Genomic DNA, 17,628 nt, shown 5'->3' on the forward strand with positions numbered 1-17,628 from the left:
TAGGAGCAAACTAAACCAAGTTTCCGTCATCTCTGGCTCTCCCATTCCAAAGTAGGTGTGCCTTTTTATAGTGCATATGCAGCTAAATGGTAAATATATGCATAAGAACATGAAAGCAGTCCACAGTGCAAAACCTGCCATTTCACACAACACAGCTGCCAAGATGTATTTTGATCTGTATAATATATTGTAAGAGAATTTATGTTTTCTAATATATCTTTATCCCAAAGAACAAATACTGCATTAGCTTTTGAAACTGTGAAGATCAGACTTTTACAGAATAAAGAAATATAGCATATAGTCAGGCTTTGTAAAAGCAATATGGGGAGAAGGCATTAGAGAACTTGGAATGAAAGCAGAGATGTTACGAGCAACTCCTGCTTTTTCTCAGACTATACCAGACTATCCTAAGAGTTTATTTTAGTTTGGGATTTTGCCATCAGATTATAGTTCTGGAAATAAAATGTGTGAATCTGTGAAAGTGTTGCCAGTTTATTACAGGGGAAGTGCTGAGTACAGGTTCACATTCTAACTTTCTGGTCTTAAACATATGTGGCAAATTTGGAAGAAAGATACCTTGTCTTCTACAGGACTTTTAAGAATGTTTTGTTTCCCAAAATCTCAGTGCATGTGAAGAAGAGCCATTATTTTGAAAGAATCCAGTCCTGCTTTGCTCTGATATAAAGCAGAGGTGAAGAACCTGGGGCTCAGGAGCCAGGTTCAGCCCTCTGAATTCTCCAGAGGGGCATGCCTCTTTCCCCCAACAAATCACAAATTCTGGGTGGTTATCCAGCTTTTGTATAGCTCATCCCCAATTCAGAAAGGTTGAAATGGCTTTCTTAAGGCTAAGTTAGGAGGAGCAAATGGTTCAAGTTAGAATATTTTGACTACCCCATTTCACTTTGTCCCCAACCTTTTGCCTTATTCTGTCACCGGCTCCCCACAGTGTGGCACCTTGGAAGTCTGAAAGAACTTCTACTCTCATGGTTTAAGGATTGTGGCAGTTGCTAGAAAAGTCTAATTCTGAGAGAACTATGGCAAATTCTGTCTTTTCTTTCCAGGAGACATTTCTAGAATTGCTTAACTTTCAAGTGTTAAAAGATTAGGTGAAAAATTAGCCCTTGCCTTTATCCAGTGCTTTTTTTGTAAGAAAAAAGGTGCCGGAACTCATGAAATTATTTACCTTTTGCACGTAGTCAATCACTGTACACACACCCACACACATCAGTTGTGTAATGAAACATAACGGCCGCCGCATGCAGTAAGCATTCAGCGTGCGACCGCATGACCAATCACAAGCCAAGCAGTGCCATCACAACCAGCATGGACGAAGTACGCATGCATCGGATTCGACACACAAGCAGCCCGCATGCACCGTTTTAATGATTTTGCCACCAACCTGCTACACTCGACAGGGCAATTCAAATCCACGTGGACCAAACATCAAATTTTCAAAAGTTAAATAAAAGAATATAACAGGATTTTATATGCAAATCAAATGACCATATCAGGTTCCCAACCCAGTATGCAAACATAAGCAGGAACACAATTTCTAGGATTTTTAAAAATAATTCTTGAATTTGTGTTCACGTTCAGAAATGCATGCTTTCACAGATGCCTCTTTCCATCCAAAAGGCATTCTCACTTTTTAGCCAATGAGGAGATGTATATTTTCATTTGGGGAAAGCGTGCTTGTGTTAAAATGCATCTTTTTCCAGACTGAAAATAGGAGGCTTGAGTTCAGAAATCCAAAAGAGACAAACTGAGATATCAGCAAGAATTCATAAAACCTAAATATACTTGAATGTCCTATGTTCTCTCATCCTTGTAACATTATTAAATTCACTTCCCAATGTTTCTATTTTGTGTTATTTTTATAAAAATAAACACTTTATTTTTATTCCTGTTTTCCATATGCATAAATATAATCTTGTGTAACTTAAAGTGGTTTGAACCATTCATCAGCAGGAAGGCTTGGATTTCCTATTTGTCCATGTGTCTACTTTGAAGATTCCTGTCCTTTCAATCAACTGTTTCTTAAGGAAGCTTGCAACGTAAGACAGTGCAGCCCTGCTGAGTCTCCTTCACGCACAGTGAAACAGCAGTTCTTGAGCTCAGGCTGTTTGTTTGTTTGTTTGTTTATTTACATATATCTATAGGCCACCTATAATTACCGAGGCCTTCCTAGGCGGCTGTTGAAAGGAACCAGAGTTGGTTGCCCTTTGGTTCTACCTTCTCAGGCTGACTAACACTTGTAGGCAGAGGGATTTTTCTGGAATGCTCTTCCCAGTGAGGCCTGCCTAGCACCAGCGTTGCTAACATCTTTTTGGTGCCAGGTAAAGACAGTTGGCAGTATATGATGAGGGCCTAGAATTTCCATATTGTTGATTGTGTGCATTCTTCTTAGAAATGTGTGTGTGTCTGTGCCTGCTGATAGGTTTGTATGATTTCGTAATGATTTTTAAAGGTTTAATCTTTGCAAACTGTCCAGGTAAATTAGCGGCTGGGCAGTACAGAGATGTAATGTATGATGTGAGAATGGGGTGGGGTGGGGGAGGCAAGCTTCCCACAGTTCTCTTTTTATGGCCATTGGGCAGGGAAAGGCAGGTTTTTCTCCTGTCTTGCTGGTGTTCTTGGGAGGCAGGCTGTGTAGCACTGCCCAGCTCCCTGGGCCGTGCCAGAAGCCAGAATAGGCATCCCCTCACTTTAGCAGTCCACGAGGCTGGCATTTGGAGCCTGGGGTTCTTTCTGTCCAAGTGGAGGGAGACAGCTTCCCTGCAGTTGCTGCTTCTCTCTCTGGTGGGATACAGCCAGGCTGGCCTTCCTTTTGCAGTGACGTTCTTCCTGGAAGAGACATACAGACACCCGATAATCCTAGGTCCACTGGCAAAGGACAGAATGTCTTTCCCTTCAGCTCTGCAGGTCCAAGGCATTGGCACATTCATGACCATTTAGCAACGCTTCCATGTTTATTTTTTCCTATAGGTACTTTTGGTCTAGCCTTTTATATCAGGTCAAAACTAACAAGCATTTCATCAGCTCCAGTGGTGCCCTTGCTTGTAGAACAAATGAAATAAAATGAATGATTCACAAAAACTACCAGTGAGAAATGTGTTGGGTCATAGCTGGTATGAAGTTATTTTCAACTTTATAAATCAACAGAGAATTATAAATAGTTCCATGGCAGAATGGTTATCTTTCTTTTTCTGCTAACCAATTTTTTTAGAAACCTGTCCTAAGAGCTTACCCAGGTGAATAAACTCCTACAGCCTATAAGCCACCTTCTCCCTGCTGCCCAGTATGGAAATGAGCAGTGTTGTAGCCCTTAGAGAAAAGCACTGAGACATTTGGGGTGCCAGGAATGATAGAATGTTGCTTTGTCTGCTTCTTCACAAGTTGGAGATGGATGCTGCTGATGCTGATTTCTAACTGGCTTTTGGGGCTCATTTTCCTCACAAGATGAAACATGAAAATACAAATTACAATTAAGCACACAAAGCAGCAACTTACACACACAAGAATGACAAAAACAGAAGTAGTTAAAGGCACAGAGAGCTAATAACAAGAAATCCATGTGAAATCAAATGGCAGAGATAAAAACTGGATAAGAAGGTTGAAAAACTTGGGAAAAAAATAAGTAGGGTTTTGCCTGATAAAAAGGCAGGTGTCAGGGAAGTGCCTCTGGGAAAAGCATTCCAGAGTTGGGGAATTCCATCACTGAAAAGCCTTTTCCTCCCACTTGACCTAGTAAGGGAACTTGGAGAAAGCCATTAAAAGGTAAAGGTTTCCCCTTGACATTAAGTCCAGTCATGCCTGACTCTAGGTGGTGGGGCTCATCTCCGCTTCCTAGCCAAGGGAGCCAGCGTTTGTCCGCAGACAGTCTCTGTGGTCATGTGGCCAGCATGACTAAACACCGAAGTGCACAGAATGCTGTTACCTGCCCGAAGTGGTACCTTTTTATCTACTTGCATTTGCATGCTTTCGAACTTTAAGGTTGGCAGGAGCTGGGACAGAGCAAAAGGAACTCACCCTGTTGTGCAGATTCGAACCGGCGACCTTTCAATCTACCAGCCCAGTGGTTTAAATCACTGCGCCACCTGCAGTTCCTTAGAAAGCCATTAGAAGGGTACATATGGAGACTGAGATCCTCTAGATACCCCGGTCTTAATTCAGGAAAGGCTTTAAAAGTCAAAACTAGCATTTTGACTTGAGCCTGGAAACAGACTAGGAAGCAGTTCAGTGGATAAACCAGGTATAATATTCGCATACCACACAGTTCCAAATTACCAGTGTGGAACTATATTCTGGACTAACTGAAGTTTTCAAAACCATCTGCAGAGGTAGTCCCTTATATAATGCATAGCAGCCCAGAACTGAACAGGGACATCAGAAGTGAACTGTATCGGTCCAAGCAGGGCTGCAGTTGATTCATCCTGCAAGCCACTTGTACTTCTGGTGATAAGGACAGTTCAAAGACTAATCCCACAGTGCAAAGCTGGTCCCGCAAGGGAACTGCAGCCCTGTCCAGACACGATAACCACCACTAAATCTATTATATTTAAGCTACCCCATGAGCAGAACTGTCCCCGCACCTTAGCAGGTAAGCCACACACTAAACACTGGTGTACGCTTATGAAGCGTGCTTACTGCACAGAGGGGGAATCAACCATTTTTGATTGAATCAGAGAGGCAATGCGTGCGTGCGCACACACGAACACATGGATGCACCTCTTCTAGTGCATGTACAGAACACTCTTCTGCTCTTGCACTGAGGGGGAGGCAGCATTTCTTTGCAGTGGCCTCCACAGCCCCTACTCCAGGCCCTGCGTGTGGGGAAGAGGCTTGCTTGTGCATTCCAGGCCAGGCCCTGGCCACGGTCTTATGCAAACAAACTATGTCAAACTTTTCTCCTGCTTTCAGTTATTTCTTGCTTCAGATTGGATGGGCTTATTGTCATGCTGCACTTTCACTGAAGCGGCATCGTCGGGCTTCTTAAATGATCTCAGTGGTTTGCTTTAACCTTTCTGCAAGAAATAGCAACAGATTAACACCAGCTGTTTTGAAAGCTTATATTTTCTATTAGTAGAGTTAATTTAAAAAAATTAATGACCCCATGGTTGTATCTGAAGCTGTACTAAATTGAAACAGAAGGATTCAGAGGGCATTTCCTTTAAGGCAAATGTACAAGGCTAAATAGGGAAGAATAAGATCCTGAGGAGAAACGTTCCAAAACTAACATTATTCACAGTAGACGCATGTGGATATTTCCCCCTTGCTAGTAAGAATTTATTTTTACTATAAATAATCACAGCAAGAGAAAAACATTGAAGAAAGATCTGAAAATTTATCAGGTGCCTAAAATGTCCAACTGACCAACCATGGGCAAGTTGGTCTGCTTGTTTGTTTAAATATCTGTATGGCATCTAACTGAGCAGTTTACAGTTAAAAACTGATGCATGTGTACAGGAATAAAACCAATTCACCCCGACCTCCAACTAAAGAAACTCATGTGGCCGGCCTGGGAGGGGGACCCTTTTTGAGTACTTGGCAAGGGGATGCCAGTCCAAGGAGACCGTGTTTGACCAGAAGGACCAATAGTCTGACTTCTGCGTTATATTTGGCAATGATTCACCACATACAGCATTAAAAAGTAAATTACAGAAGGTGAACCTTGCAGTTTGAAATCTCAGCTAAAGAGCTCTTTGAACTAAACATGGAACAGTTAAAACCTGCCACTTGAACACCAGCAGAAGTGAAATGAGCCTCTTTGAGCAGGAACTCATTCTGCCCACCATCAAAAGATTACACCTGATAACCCCCTGATCTACTCTACAAAAGCAGCAAAAGATGCTCTTTATTCCTTTGGATGTTTTAGTTGGTTATGTTTTGTAGTTGTTTTAATTAAACCCTTTTCTAATGTTTCCAAGCAAGATTGGAAATTAGACACTGAAAGGAAGTACAGAAGAGTCATAAATAACAAATCGCTTCCATCTTACCTGGACTGAGTTTCAGTTTTGTGGCCCTCAGCCAATCCTTTACCTATGCCAGAAAACATTTCAGGGACTCTCTTACCTCATAAGATTTGAGAAGATGGAGAGATGTCATCAGTCTACTGATACTGTGTTCTAAATTCTTTAATAATGTCCCCCAATCCATTTTTATGTGGATGTTAAAAAGTATGACGGTCATAAATGGAACCTGGCTAATGTTCCACAGGGAGACTCCCATGGAGCATATGCAGAGTTCCCCTGCTGCCAACATCTGCAACCTGGGGCACAAACATATGCATGTTTGGAGACATCTGTCTGCCTAAACACGCGTAGGATTGTGTCCCACTTGGGCAGCCCTTCTGCTAGACAGCGCCGTTGCTTTGCAAGGCTTTATTCGGAAGAACTTAGCATTTTAGATGGTCAGCAGTTTTTAAGAGGAAATGATTGTCTAGGATATACTTTTCTTGTGGCACAGTATTCTCACAAACTGTGCTTTTAACTCTTCATTAGCTTTAGTTGCTTAGGGCCAGGGGCAAAAGCATAAGGAAGCTCGGTGCTTTATAGGGACACCTATAAATCATATAGGTGCTTTATAGAGACACTCATAATGCAAGTTTTGCACATGTTTCAAAAGTAAAAGCTTTCCTGAAGCATAAAACAGAGCAACCTTCCCCAGCATGGTGCCCTCCAAATGTCCATCCATTCATCCCAGCCAGCATGCCCAGGTGAGCAAGAATATGGGAGCTGTAATCCAAACATTGGGAGAGCACCAGTTTGGGGAGGACTGGGATGCGCAAACTGCCGGCAACTTTGACTGTGGCAATTTGCACCAATTCAAGGTATCAAAATAAGCATTAAGTGTCAATATATCTAATAGCAATGAATTATAAGTTTTACTATGGTGGGACCATTCTGGTTTTCCATGTGTATCAGAAGCATGGTTATTAACTGTCTAAGTGTGCCCTGAATACGTAAGTGGCATGTGTCAAAATGTTCTTACCGATCTACTATCAAAAGATTCTGTAATTGTTGTATTACTATAGTTCCTCTCCACTCCTTACAGTAGTGAGAATACAACATCCCATATTATCATTTTAAATGTTTGCTTTATTGAGTTCTATGTTATTTGTTCTATTTCATTACCTAATGACAGTGTAACTTTAAGTGTTATGGAAGAGCTAGAACACAGCAATCACATATATGCCCAGGTTATTTGGGCCAAAGTTCAGTGGAAAATCTGGTTTAAAAGGACAAAACAAAACAAGGAGGATTTCCTGAGCACATGTTGTGGATAGAGTACAGCCCACCTAGATTCAGCAATAGACTGGATCTGTACTGGTTGCAGACTGAACTATACCCGTGCTCTGAACATGATTCTTTCTGGGGTTCCCCCCTCTTTTCTGAATTAATGTGTTGAAGATGATGTATAGCAATATTCACTGTCCTAAATATTGTAGATCTCTGATAAACATTGTGTTGGCTTTGAAAGAGAAATAGTGCTCATATGCCCATAAAAAATTACTGAGACAATAGTCAGAACCTGTTACTGTATGAAATGCCCCTATTATCAAGGATGGTGTTTGAGCTAATGTAACAGCAATATGTAATAGCACCAATATAGTCGGTGGTTGCTGTTTTCCTCAATGGGAAGTTGCTGTCAAGTGAAGAATATGTCAGAACTTAAGTCAACCAAAGCTAATGACAGTCAGCATCTGGGACCAAACCTGGCTACCCCTCAGCTTCCAGAGCTTTTAAGGAAATTCTGATATGGCCATAGTAGCAGTTAGAAAGAAGTGGTATGACTACTGCTTTTAGAGTAGAAGTTCAAAACCAGAGGGGTGAGACAATTCACCAGGCACCACATCTAGCCCCTAATGAATGTTGCTGCAATGCAGTCTTTTCCTATTGCACCTTCACCAAAAACTAACAGGATACAGGAGGTAGCTTTGCTGTTCCTATACATGGGCAACCCAATCCAGTACAAGTACTCCTGTAGGTGCTTCTGCGCTTCCATTTCTTATATGCAACCCATACTTTTTTATTATCTATATCTACATCTATATTTCCCACCTTTTTTCTGTTTGGACCCTAAGGAAATTTGCATAACCTTCTTTTTCTCTTATCTCCACAACAAGCCTGTGAAGTTGATTAGGCTGTGAAATACTGACTGGACCAGAGTCACCTAGTCAACCTCATGACTGAGTGAAGATTAGGACCCGAGTCTCTGAGCCCCAGTCCAACACTTTCCCCATTATGTCATGCTGGCTCTCCACTCAGCAATAATTCCTGGTGTGTCCTCTGGTACCCTTGAAAACTTATTTGCCAGGCATGGAAATAAGGCCCACAAGTATCTAGTGGCTTTGGTCCCCACAACTTGCTATTTCCTGTGAAAAACCTTGTGCAAAGCATGTAATGATTAGACAGGCAGGCAGATGCTGTATGAACACCTACCCACTTTTTCCTTCTAGCCTCTAATTATAATGCGAGCTTTTCATCAAGTGGATTTCCAAGCCCTCACATTTAATGAATAGGTCCGACAATGCTATCATCTACAGATATTGATCATTCTGTTCTTTCTCCCTAAGGCAAGCACATTTTGTTCATTTGCCAGCTGTCTTAATGTTGTGATCACAATTTTTAACTTTTGCTGATTTAATTTTTTTCCTAGGTCTCATTTCTCGCCTCTGCTTATACAAGTCAGCAACTCTCTGAGGAAAGTTGTTCAGCTTTGGGTTCCATCACCCACTACCTCTACCTTTCTCAGTTCACCTGGATGCTTATTCAGGTTAGTATTATTTTTCCTTTACACTCATTCAACAGTTGCTCTCCTTTTTTATATTTATAGACATGAGTTGCTTTTAGAAAGAATTTTTAGCAAGATGGCCTGGGAGGCCCCTTCTGACTCGCTCTGTTTTCTGTGTTTCTATGTTTCTATGTTTCCCCTGAAAAGTAGAATAAAAGTACATTAAATAAATAACTATTACTGAGTCAGCAACAACAGGCAGATCGAGAAGGAAAATGTGCAGAGCTTGTGGCCATTTCCTTTCATGTGTGAAGAACAAAGCCCTTTCTGTTGTACAACTACCATTGCAGTCCCATGACTTCTGGGCAGCATCTGGAGTGGCAGCGGGTTTTTCAGCCGGAAAACCGTTCCAACCCCATAGCTGGGCATTAGTGCTTGGATCCCCCTTCACAGCTGGCCCAGAACGAACCATGCCAGCCGCTTCCCTAAGGTGGGAAATGCAACTTCAGAGAAAGGATTTTGGGGACAGGGGACAGAGACTGGCATTGCCAAGTTCAGGCATATTCTGGTGGTAGCTCAGTGTTCTTCCTACCTACTCTGAAGCTTCACACTTAGGGGGCTGAAAGTGGCAGGCTATGTACTTTGCAGAGAAATACTAGCACACAAAGCAACCTTTGCTTCCAGGCTGCTCCTGCTCTTCATAGGTTGCCTGTAATCGCCATAGGACTGTGCACTAGGGGCTACTCTGCATGAGAAGTTCAGTCCACTGCTGCATGGAGGATTCATCTTCCATTTTCACTGCAGAGGAAGAATGTGTGTGTTAACACCAGGCTTTTTCTAATTGTCTTTCTATATATTCTACGAACCAACCACAAGGTGACACTGTGGGATAACTACAGTACAGTGGGTTTTTTTCTTTTCATGAGGCTTTGTTCCAGTTGGTTGAAATTTAACATTTAATACCAATTTCCTCACTCAGCACACACATACGCGCGCACACACACACTGGATAACACAAGAGTGGATAAGGAGGACAGCAGTGTTGTGAGAAGGCCCCACAAACTTTCATGAGGGATCACAAAAGCACAATAAAAGGTTCATGTAGAGAAGGCTTAGATCTCATAAATATCATTTTTTTTCCATTGCTAAATGTTCCATTGTAGAAGCGACTTCTCCCCCATACATTTTGTATCCTTTTCCAAAATTATCTTCACTGGAATATAGTATAATGCAATGTAGGCTCCCTATTAATTATTACATTAAGCAATTGAAAAGCAGAAATTAGCTCTCAGCTCCAGCTTCACAGGAAAACTTTTCTCATTCTACACAGTAAAATGGAAATGTTATCCCCCATTAACCTTTTTTTTTTTAAATCTACCAGTGATTGCACATTCTTCTATACTGTCTCTGCCCCTCTGCTAGTTCTGTTATGCCAGCGAAGCCCACTGGTAGTGCAGCAGGAATGAGTGGATGCAGCCATGTTCAAACGGACAAGTAGTGGAGCCCCCTTCTGTGAGTGCCGCTGACCAACCCATTCCAGAAATGCACATCACTACTTCTTTCCAGTTGCTAGTGCTCAGAGTTTCCATTTCCACTAAGTTCCTCTTGTACACTTGACAGGTTCTGTGGCCAGTATGTGGGCATTATAAGATACTTCCCATAAATTACAGCTATGTATATCTTGCCTTTTGGAAAGAAATCTTTCCATAGTGCCTTTCAAGGAACCTCAGAACTCTTTAATACAATTGAAGTAAACAGTATTGCACACAGCAACTCCTGTCCCTCTGGTCAGAGGGAATATGGGAGGCTGGTAAGACCACCTGGAGCACATTCTGAGGCCTTCTGTAGTTAGTCTCTTTCTTTATTCTTCTTTCCTTTAACTCAAGAGCTAGAGCCCAGTCAATGCTAATGTTTCTCTTCATCATGGTTATGATTAAGGTGCAATTTATTCTTGAGAGGGAAGGGATTGTGAGGAGGGAGTTCATGTCCCCAAGGAAACCAATGCTATGGCCAGTGGTAGTAGAGAGTGTTCATTGCAATGGGAGCCCTGAATTGAGGTGAAATTTGGTGTCTGAGAAGCCCCATCACATTCTTTTTTCACTTGATGATTGGAAAAGATACAGCAAAGGATAAGCAAAATAACCAAATGGCTGGAACCTTTCCCCTGTAGGGACTGTTTAGCTTAGAAAAAGGATGAGCAAATGGAGACAGGATACAGGTGCACAAAATGATACATGGGATGGAGGAAGTGGTGAGGGAGGCATTTTTCTACCTCTCCTGTAATACTTGAACCCACTGGGGTCATCCCATGAAACTGATTGCTGGGAGATTCAGGACAAATAAAAGAAGTACTTCTTCACGCAGTGCATAATCAAATCAAGGAGTTCTCTTCCACAGGATGTAGGGGTGGCCACCAATTTTTATGGCCTCTGAAAGATACAAAGGCTACAAACTGATGGAGAATGAAACTTCCAAGGCCTACTAGTCCTGATGTTTATATGCATCTCCTCTATCAGAGGCAGTGTGCTTATGTCCACCAGTTCCTGGAGAGTATGGATGGGATTCAGGTCTTGCCCGTGGGCTTCCCAAGGGCTGCTGGTTGGTCCCTGTGTGTACAGAATGCTGGATCAGGTGGACCATTGCCCTGATCCAGCAGGGCTCTTCTTATGTTTTAAAATAGAAATGTTGCACTAAACCTTGAGCAGGGAAACCAGGTAGGTAGTCCAGTCACATGTCTTTTCCCTACCCATTTGTGGCCCCTCAGCTGGTGAAGCAATTATAAGTTGGGGAGGCCACCCGTCCACATGGCTTCAAAACTGAAGTGGTCTCACTATAAGTACAAATCAGGACTGCTGGATCACAAACAAACAATTGGGAGTGCTTGCATTGCCTGGTTCTTCCCACATTCCAAAGAAAGCTAACAAATTATGGGATATTTCACTAGCAGTCTCTTGTGTAAGCAAACAGGCCACAAACAGGATTACTTTGTGGTACTTTCACTACTGAAATTGTTCATATGCATCATTCTGTTATGCTTCCAGATTTTGTTACCAAAACATCTATCTCTATGTTTCTGGTTGCCAAGTTGGTCATGCAGAAAATCTGAGCCTCACGCTCAGTAACTGATAGCACCAGCACCAGGAAGCTGGTGAAGTTGGCCTGTCTGTTGTTTTATTTTTTCTGTAATCAGTCTGCGATTCATGGAAAAAGAATGGGCTGAGTGTTGTGGAATGTAGCAAATGCCACCCTTTTGATGGGAGAGAGAGCGATCTCATTTCCCAGCTCTTTATATTCCAATAAAACCATTCAAAATAGGTATTTCCAAGCCATGTGCCTTTATGAACTTAGACATGGCTAGCAAGTTTCGCTTTGAATCTGTCATTTTCAACAATGCTCAGGCTTGCTCTTTGAAGTAGTTTCAAGAGAAGAGAGTGCCAGTCACCAAAATCTGCAGCAGTCACCAAAAATGCTTATCTGTGGGCCTTTGCTATTTGGATCTGCTGTGTAGCTGTGAGGATTTGTGGCAGCTGCATTTCATTCCAGGTGAAATGTCAAGATATCAAATCCTGTGAAAATACCTGGTTGTTTCTCTTTCTCTCTTTAGGAGGCTTATCGCATATAGTCTTATTCTGGTTATGGATCATTAAGAAAACTATACTTTATGCAAAATTTCAGCATGTGGATTGTTGAAAGAAAATCTCTACATGTTTAATGGAAATTTCATTGGTCCACCCTGCTTACTTGCATGCTCCCTCCCTCCCTCCCTCTCTCCCTCTCTCTCTCTCACACACACAGAGGGAGAGGGAGAGATGTGCTTGCACACACAACCATCTTGGTTGGGTAGTGTGGATTAATTTTGTTTTCAGATTAACTGCATTGCTCATGAAGAAAAAGTGAAGTCTTGCTAACTGGTGCACACTTATCCATAATGAATGGAAATAAAATGTATTACAGTCTGCCATTCATTATAATTATACAATTCCAGTGAGTCATAGAATTACTGCAAAAATCCAAAAGCAGGAAATTAACTAGTGCCATAGAATAATTATGTTTATATAACTAAATTGATTAGTTTGCATCATATATCATGAAACGAAGAATCTAAATAAAACAGCTACATGATTTAGAGACTTTGTTACTGGTGCCCTGGGCAGCTTTTTTGGTGCTGCCCTTGAAGCTCTTTTTTCTGGCCTTCAGCTTTCTGTTTCTGGCCTTACAATTTCTGTTCAAAACTAAGGTGGCTGGATGAAGAGCAGACTGAACACTCTGCTAATTATTTGTGCAGAAGTTGTGTGCAACTGGCTTATTTACTTACCTGAGTATACTTATTTCGATCAGGACCAGGGTGATTCAGGAGCAGGAAGTCATCCCATTTTCATCCCAGAATTCCACATCACTTGCCAGTGAATTGGGGGGCAGAAAAAGAAAGAAAAAGCCCATATCCATTGGAAGGCATGGAGACATTTTTAACATACTCCATGGGGTGTATGTGTGTGAATTTTCCAACATAAAACAGGATGGGGAAGCTTTAATCCCCTTTCATACATTTCTATGTATGGTCCCTATTTCCATGGTCCCTATTCAAATTGGGACCATACAGACTTACATTCAGCTGAGCTTGAAAGCTGAGTGAGGCATTTGGGGTTTGTTTGGTCGTTCTTTAAATTCCGTTAACAACAACAAAATAACAACTCCTCACTTAGCTTTCATGCACACAGCAGGCAACAGCACTGGAAAACTCCAAGGAAGGAAGTCCTGCTTAAATCCTCTAGAAGGATTTACCGAAAGTTCAAACAGCCCGGGAGGATGCAAGGACAAAATGGCATAAAATTGTAAAATGCAGAACTCACCCCGCTCCCAGCCTCCTCCTTGTAGTAAGGTAGGCAGAAGTCCTGTGCGTGCTATTGATGCATATGAGTTTGGTTTAGTTTTGGGGAATAAAGTAACAGGCTTCATTCAGAGACACTGTTGGAAGAGCACACTCTGTACCAACATATGACAGAAAGTCAGATTTAGGAGCAAAGCCCTGCCTTGAATACCAGGTGGAAGGTGGGATGCTGCAAGTATGGTTCTGTACCTGTGCCTGAAATCCACAAAAGCATTGGATTCTCTTCTGCTCTGTCTTTCAATATAGCAGGTGCTTTGCTGACTATGGAGTCACTGGGGCAGTGGGTGTGGGCTTGGGTGGACTCTGGGGTATGGTAGAGGACAGGAGAGCCTGGAGGAATGTTGCCCATGGGGTCATGATGGGTTGGGCGTGACTTTGCAACTAAACAATATAATGTTGGAAAAGTTGGAAGCTAGGCGGGATCAGGTCCAAGAAAGTGAAAGGAGGCTTGACATGGCTGGGAAAATTGCATAATTAGGCCTAAAAAGGCAGCTGAAGAAATCCTTGCCAGTGGATTTTTCAGCATGGTTAAAATGCAGCAAGATAAAATTAGAGATATGCTTTTGTGATCCAATGAACAACACATCTTAGAATTGATTGTGTAGTTCTTTCGACAACACAGAAAATAGCGGTTTTGCTAGGATATGCCACATTCTATGCTCTACTTGTAAGTATATAAATATTTGAGAGTGAAACATCTTAAAAAATATGAGCCATCGTTGTCTGAAAGGTGACTTGGAGGAAGCTTCAGTCTAAACCAGAAATCTCAAGTGAAATAAATATTGTTTCTTTTAACTTTATACCAAGAGTGAATCGTTTCTCGTGTGCTCCACAGCACAATAGAACCTTCTGCATGAGTTTCTCCATCTAGTAGCCAGGAAACTCGCTGTACCTTTTTGTCTCCATATAACTGGTTATTGTTACACCATAGCAACAGGAAAGGACTTGCTAAATTTAGATCTGCTATCCATGTTTGATCTGTTTAATTTTGGAATACCAAAAGATGAGAGACATACAGTTATCAAGATGAAAATAACACTGAAATAGCTCACACCATACTCTGCAAGGCCCAGTCAAGTCTGCATATTATTTATGTTTGATAAGAGATAAGAAGATAGGTAACTGTGATTAAACAAATATAGAAAGCAAGGGCAAGGACACACAGTACCCAGTTCTTAGAAACAATCAAGAGTTACATTACTAAAAAGACTTGTTCTAAGAGAATTAATGGGATCATGGCTCTGTGACTAAACAGAATGGCATAAATAAATTCCAGGGTTCATCTGTCTAGAGTTGGAGCATGGCCTAGTTTTGCCTACAAGGCCATGGAGTTATCTGCTTCCTGCCAAGCACTTTATTTGTTCTTCTAATGTCACAAGAAGAAAATAGTATAATGTGTTAAAGAACAGTAACAAGGGACAGAAAGCTGGAAATTAAAATGATAGCCCAGAAAATAAGGGGGAAATGTGTGCATGCATGGATGCAGAATAGTGTGTTCATCATACTTTTTTTCATTCAAACCTTTTTTCCTGTTTGGAGTATGAAAATGTATTAAGGTTGAGCCATTTAATTTACTGGTCTGACTTTTGGAATTCTTGCCTACATACATCTAAAATAATGAGAAGCAAATTTCTGAGGCTGTTCTGCACAGGTTCTTGGATCATGTCTGTCCTGAGCATACCTTCAGATTCTGCAGATACTTACCCATGTCACCTTATGAACATTTATCCTGGTTCTCCATCTGCTTAGCAGTATTGTTTCGGGGGCATGCCACCTTCTCCTGTAGCTACCTGCTTTGGACTCTAGAAAGAGATTGTGCTCACATGAATGATCCTGTAATGTAGCAAGGATTAATAAAATTAGGATTGCTGCATTGATGTTGTCACTTCCCTGCTTTCCACCTGAAGAAACCATGTGGTGTGTCATCTCTGGTGGAAAGGGCATCTTGTGAGATGCTTTCTTCAGCTGGGGCACTTAGACCTAGACACATTAATCCAGAGGAGATAGGACTATTACAGAATGTAGTGGAACAGTTATTCCCCGTGATGTGGACACTATGATTCTATTAATGGAGCTTAAAATCACTTTAGCCTCTCTTTTCCCAGCCACATCAGTCTGCCAACTCATGCCAGCTCAGTTTTGCTGTGTGATGAATGGCAGTGGTCTGGGCACTGAGACCCAGCAGCTGCAGCCTTGAGGGCAATACACCAGTCACTCCGTCTTTGCACAGGGTACTGCTGATGAAGGAGCTGGGGGATCGTGAGGCAAGGAGGAAGGGAAATAAGCACTTTTTCTCTTCTGTGCTGTGGCTCCTGCCACCACAAGATGTTAATAGTTAAGGGAGGTCGTTTTTCAGACGGGGTTGGGAGCCGGCAAGGAGACATTCCAGGGATGGGCTCGTCTTTCTGAGCTCCTTGGATTGGCCTTGGACAATTGGACAGCTTTTTTCCTTGTTTTTCAGGGAAAGTGGATAGTGATCGAATTGATCCAAGCTGGGTTTTAGAGAGCTTACTCATTCCTAAGTACTTTTCTCCTTGGTGAAGGTGTTCAACCTCTTTATAGTCAAAACTGTTACAATAGGATTGATGGGCATTTTATTTATTTAAATTGGAATAGAATGAGCTTATGGCATGGCCAATCACCATAATATTACTATTGCATTGCACTTATTTGCAATATATTACATTGTACCCACATTTCTTCCTCACACAAGGAACCTGAGGAAGCTTACAACGTTCTCTTCCTCTCCATTTTGCCCTCACACCAAAAACCCTGTGAGCTAATTCAGGCTGAGAGTCCGTGGCTGGCCCAAAGTCACCCAGTGAGCCTCATGGCTGAGTGGAGATTAGAACCTGGATCTCCCCACTCCCCAGTCCAACTCTCCCACCTCCACTCTGCACTCACATTATATTTCAGTATTTAATCTCAACACTTGGAGTTCATAAATATAGAGGGTTTTTGCCACAGGTCAGTTTAGGTCTTTAGATTATAATAGTATACTGTACCTTCAGTGAGTCTTTTTTAAGGTCTCCCTGGCTAATTACAAAACTGTATTACCCACTTAAAAACCCTTCAGGCACAATCCAATACTTGCTTAAAAAGAAAAAAAAATGTATTATAACTCCCAGCATGCTTCAACCAGCATCCTAAATATGTTTTTTAAAGATTTCTTTCAGTATTTGAGGGGATGTGGCTGAATATTTGTGCTGAACAAGTGAACATTTGTGAGGATTTTATTTTACAGTATTATTCATGGTTCATGTCAGACTTATTGATCCAATGTTTTCTATTATTCCCTAGGCTGTTAATTTTTGGTATGTCCTGGTGATGAATGATGAGCACACAGAACGGCGCTATCTAATGTTTTTTCTTCTGGGCTGGGGTCTCCCAGCTTTTGTTGTGATTCTACTTTTAATTATCCTGCGTGGAATCTATCATCACAGCCTGTCACAGATTTATGGCTTGGTCTACAATGATCTGTGAGTATACATATGAAGAAACTGAAAACTGGGGTTAGATAGGAATGTTTGTGCATTATTATTATAACTGTATCATGGGTTTAGATTCATAGTACAAACAATAGAATCTACTCATAAATATATAGATATAGATACGTACTTGTTTTTGACAAGGTTTCCTCCCAGATAGGTGTAGATAAGACTCCATCCACAAATCCTTGTGCTTATTTTTGAATAAATAAGCACCTCCCCTCAGTATACCAAAGGCCCAGATTACCAGGCACTGGGTATGTTCACACACAACACTAAGGAATAGCACAAAATTACCTTCCTTACCTTGTGTCCTGTATGCACACATTTGCGGCATAACCGCTCATGAGTAGTTTCCACATGTCTCACTCTTCCCTCCAAATGGCAGCATGCGTCCCGTATTCCCCATGGCTGGGAACCAATCCCAGCATGCACTGCCCCCGCCTGCGTCACCTGCCTCTCCCCCACTGGCCTGCACACACTCCCCTGGGGCTGTTCCCAGCCAGCTGCTGCTTTTGG

At 41.8% G+C, this 17,628-nt stretch overlaps 1 protein-coding gene across 1 annotated transcript in view; it reads left to right on the forward strand.

Annotated features, from left to right (window-relative positions):
* ADGRV1 (adhesion G protein-coupled receptor V1) overlaps positions 1 to 17,628 on the forward strand; it is a 307,411-nt gene that overhangs the window by 209,216 nt on the left and 80,567 nt on the right. The window contains exons 84-85 of the mRNA XM_044446125.1: positions 8,659 to 8,775; positions 16,922 to 17,100. Of these exons, the coding sequence (XP_044302060.1) occupies positions 8,659 to 8,775; positions 16,922 to 17,100 (296 nt within the window). The remainder of the gene's footprint in view (positions 1 to 8,658; positions 8,776 to 16,921; positions 17,101 to 17,628) is intronic.

Source organism: Varanus komodoensis, unplaced genomic scaffold, assembly GCF_004798865.1.
Source record: "Varanus komodoensis strain SLA01 unplaced genomic scaffold, ASM479886v1 scaffold5, whole genome shotgun sequence".
Taxonomy (NCBI): Eukaryota; Metazoa; Chordata; class Lepidosauria; order Squamata; family Varanidae; genus Varanus; species Varanus komodoensis.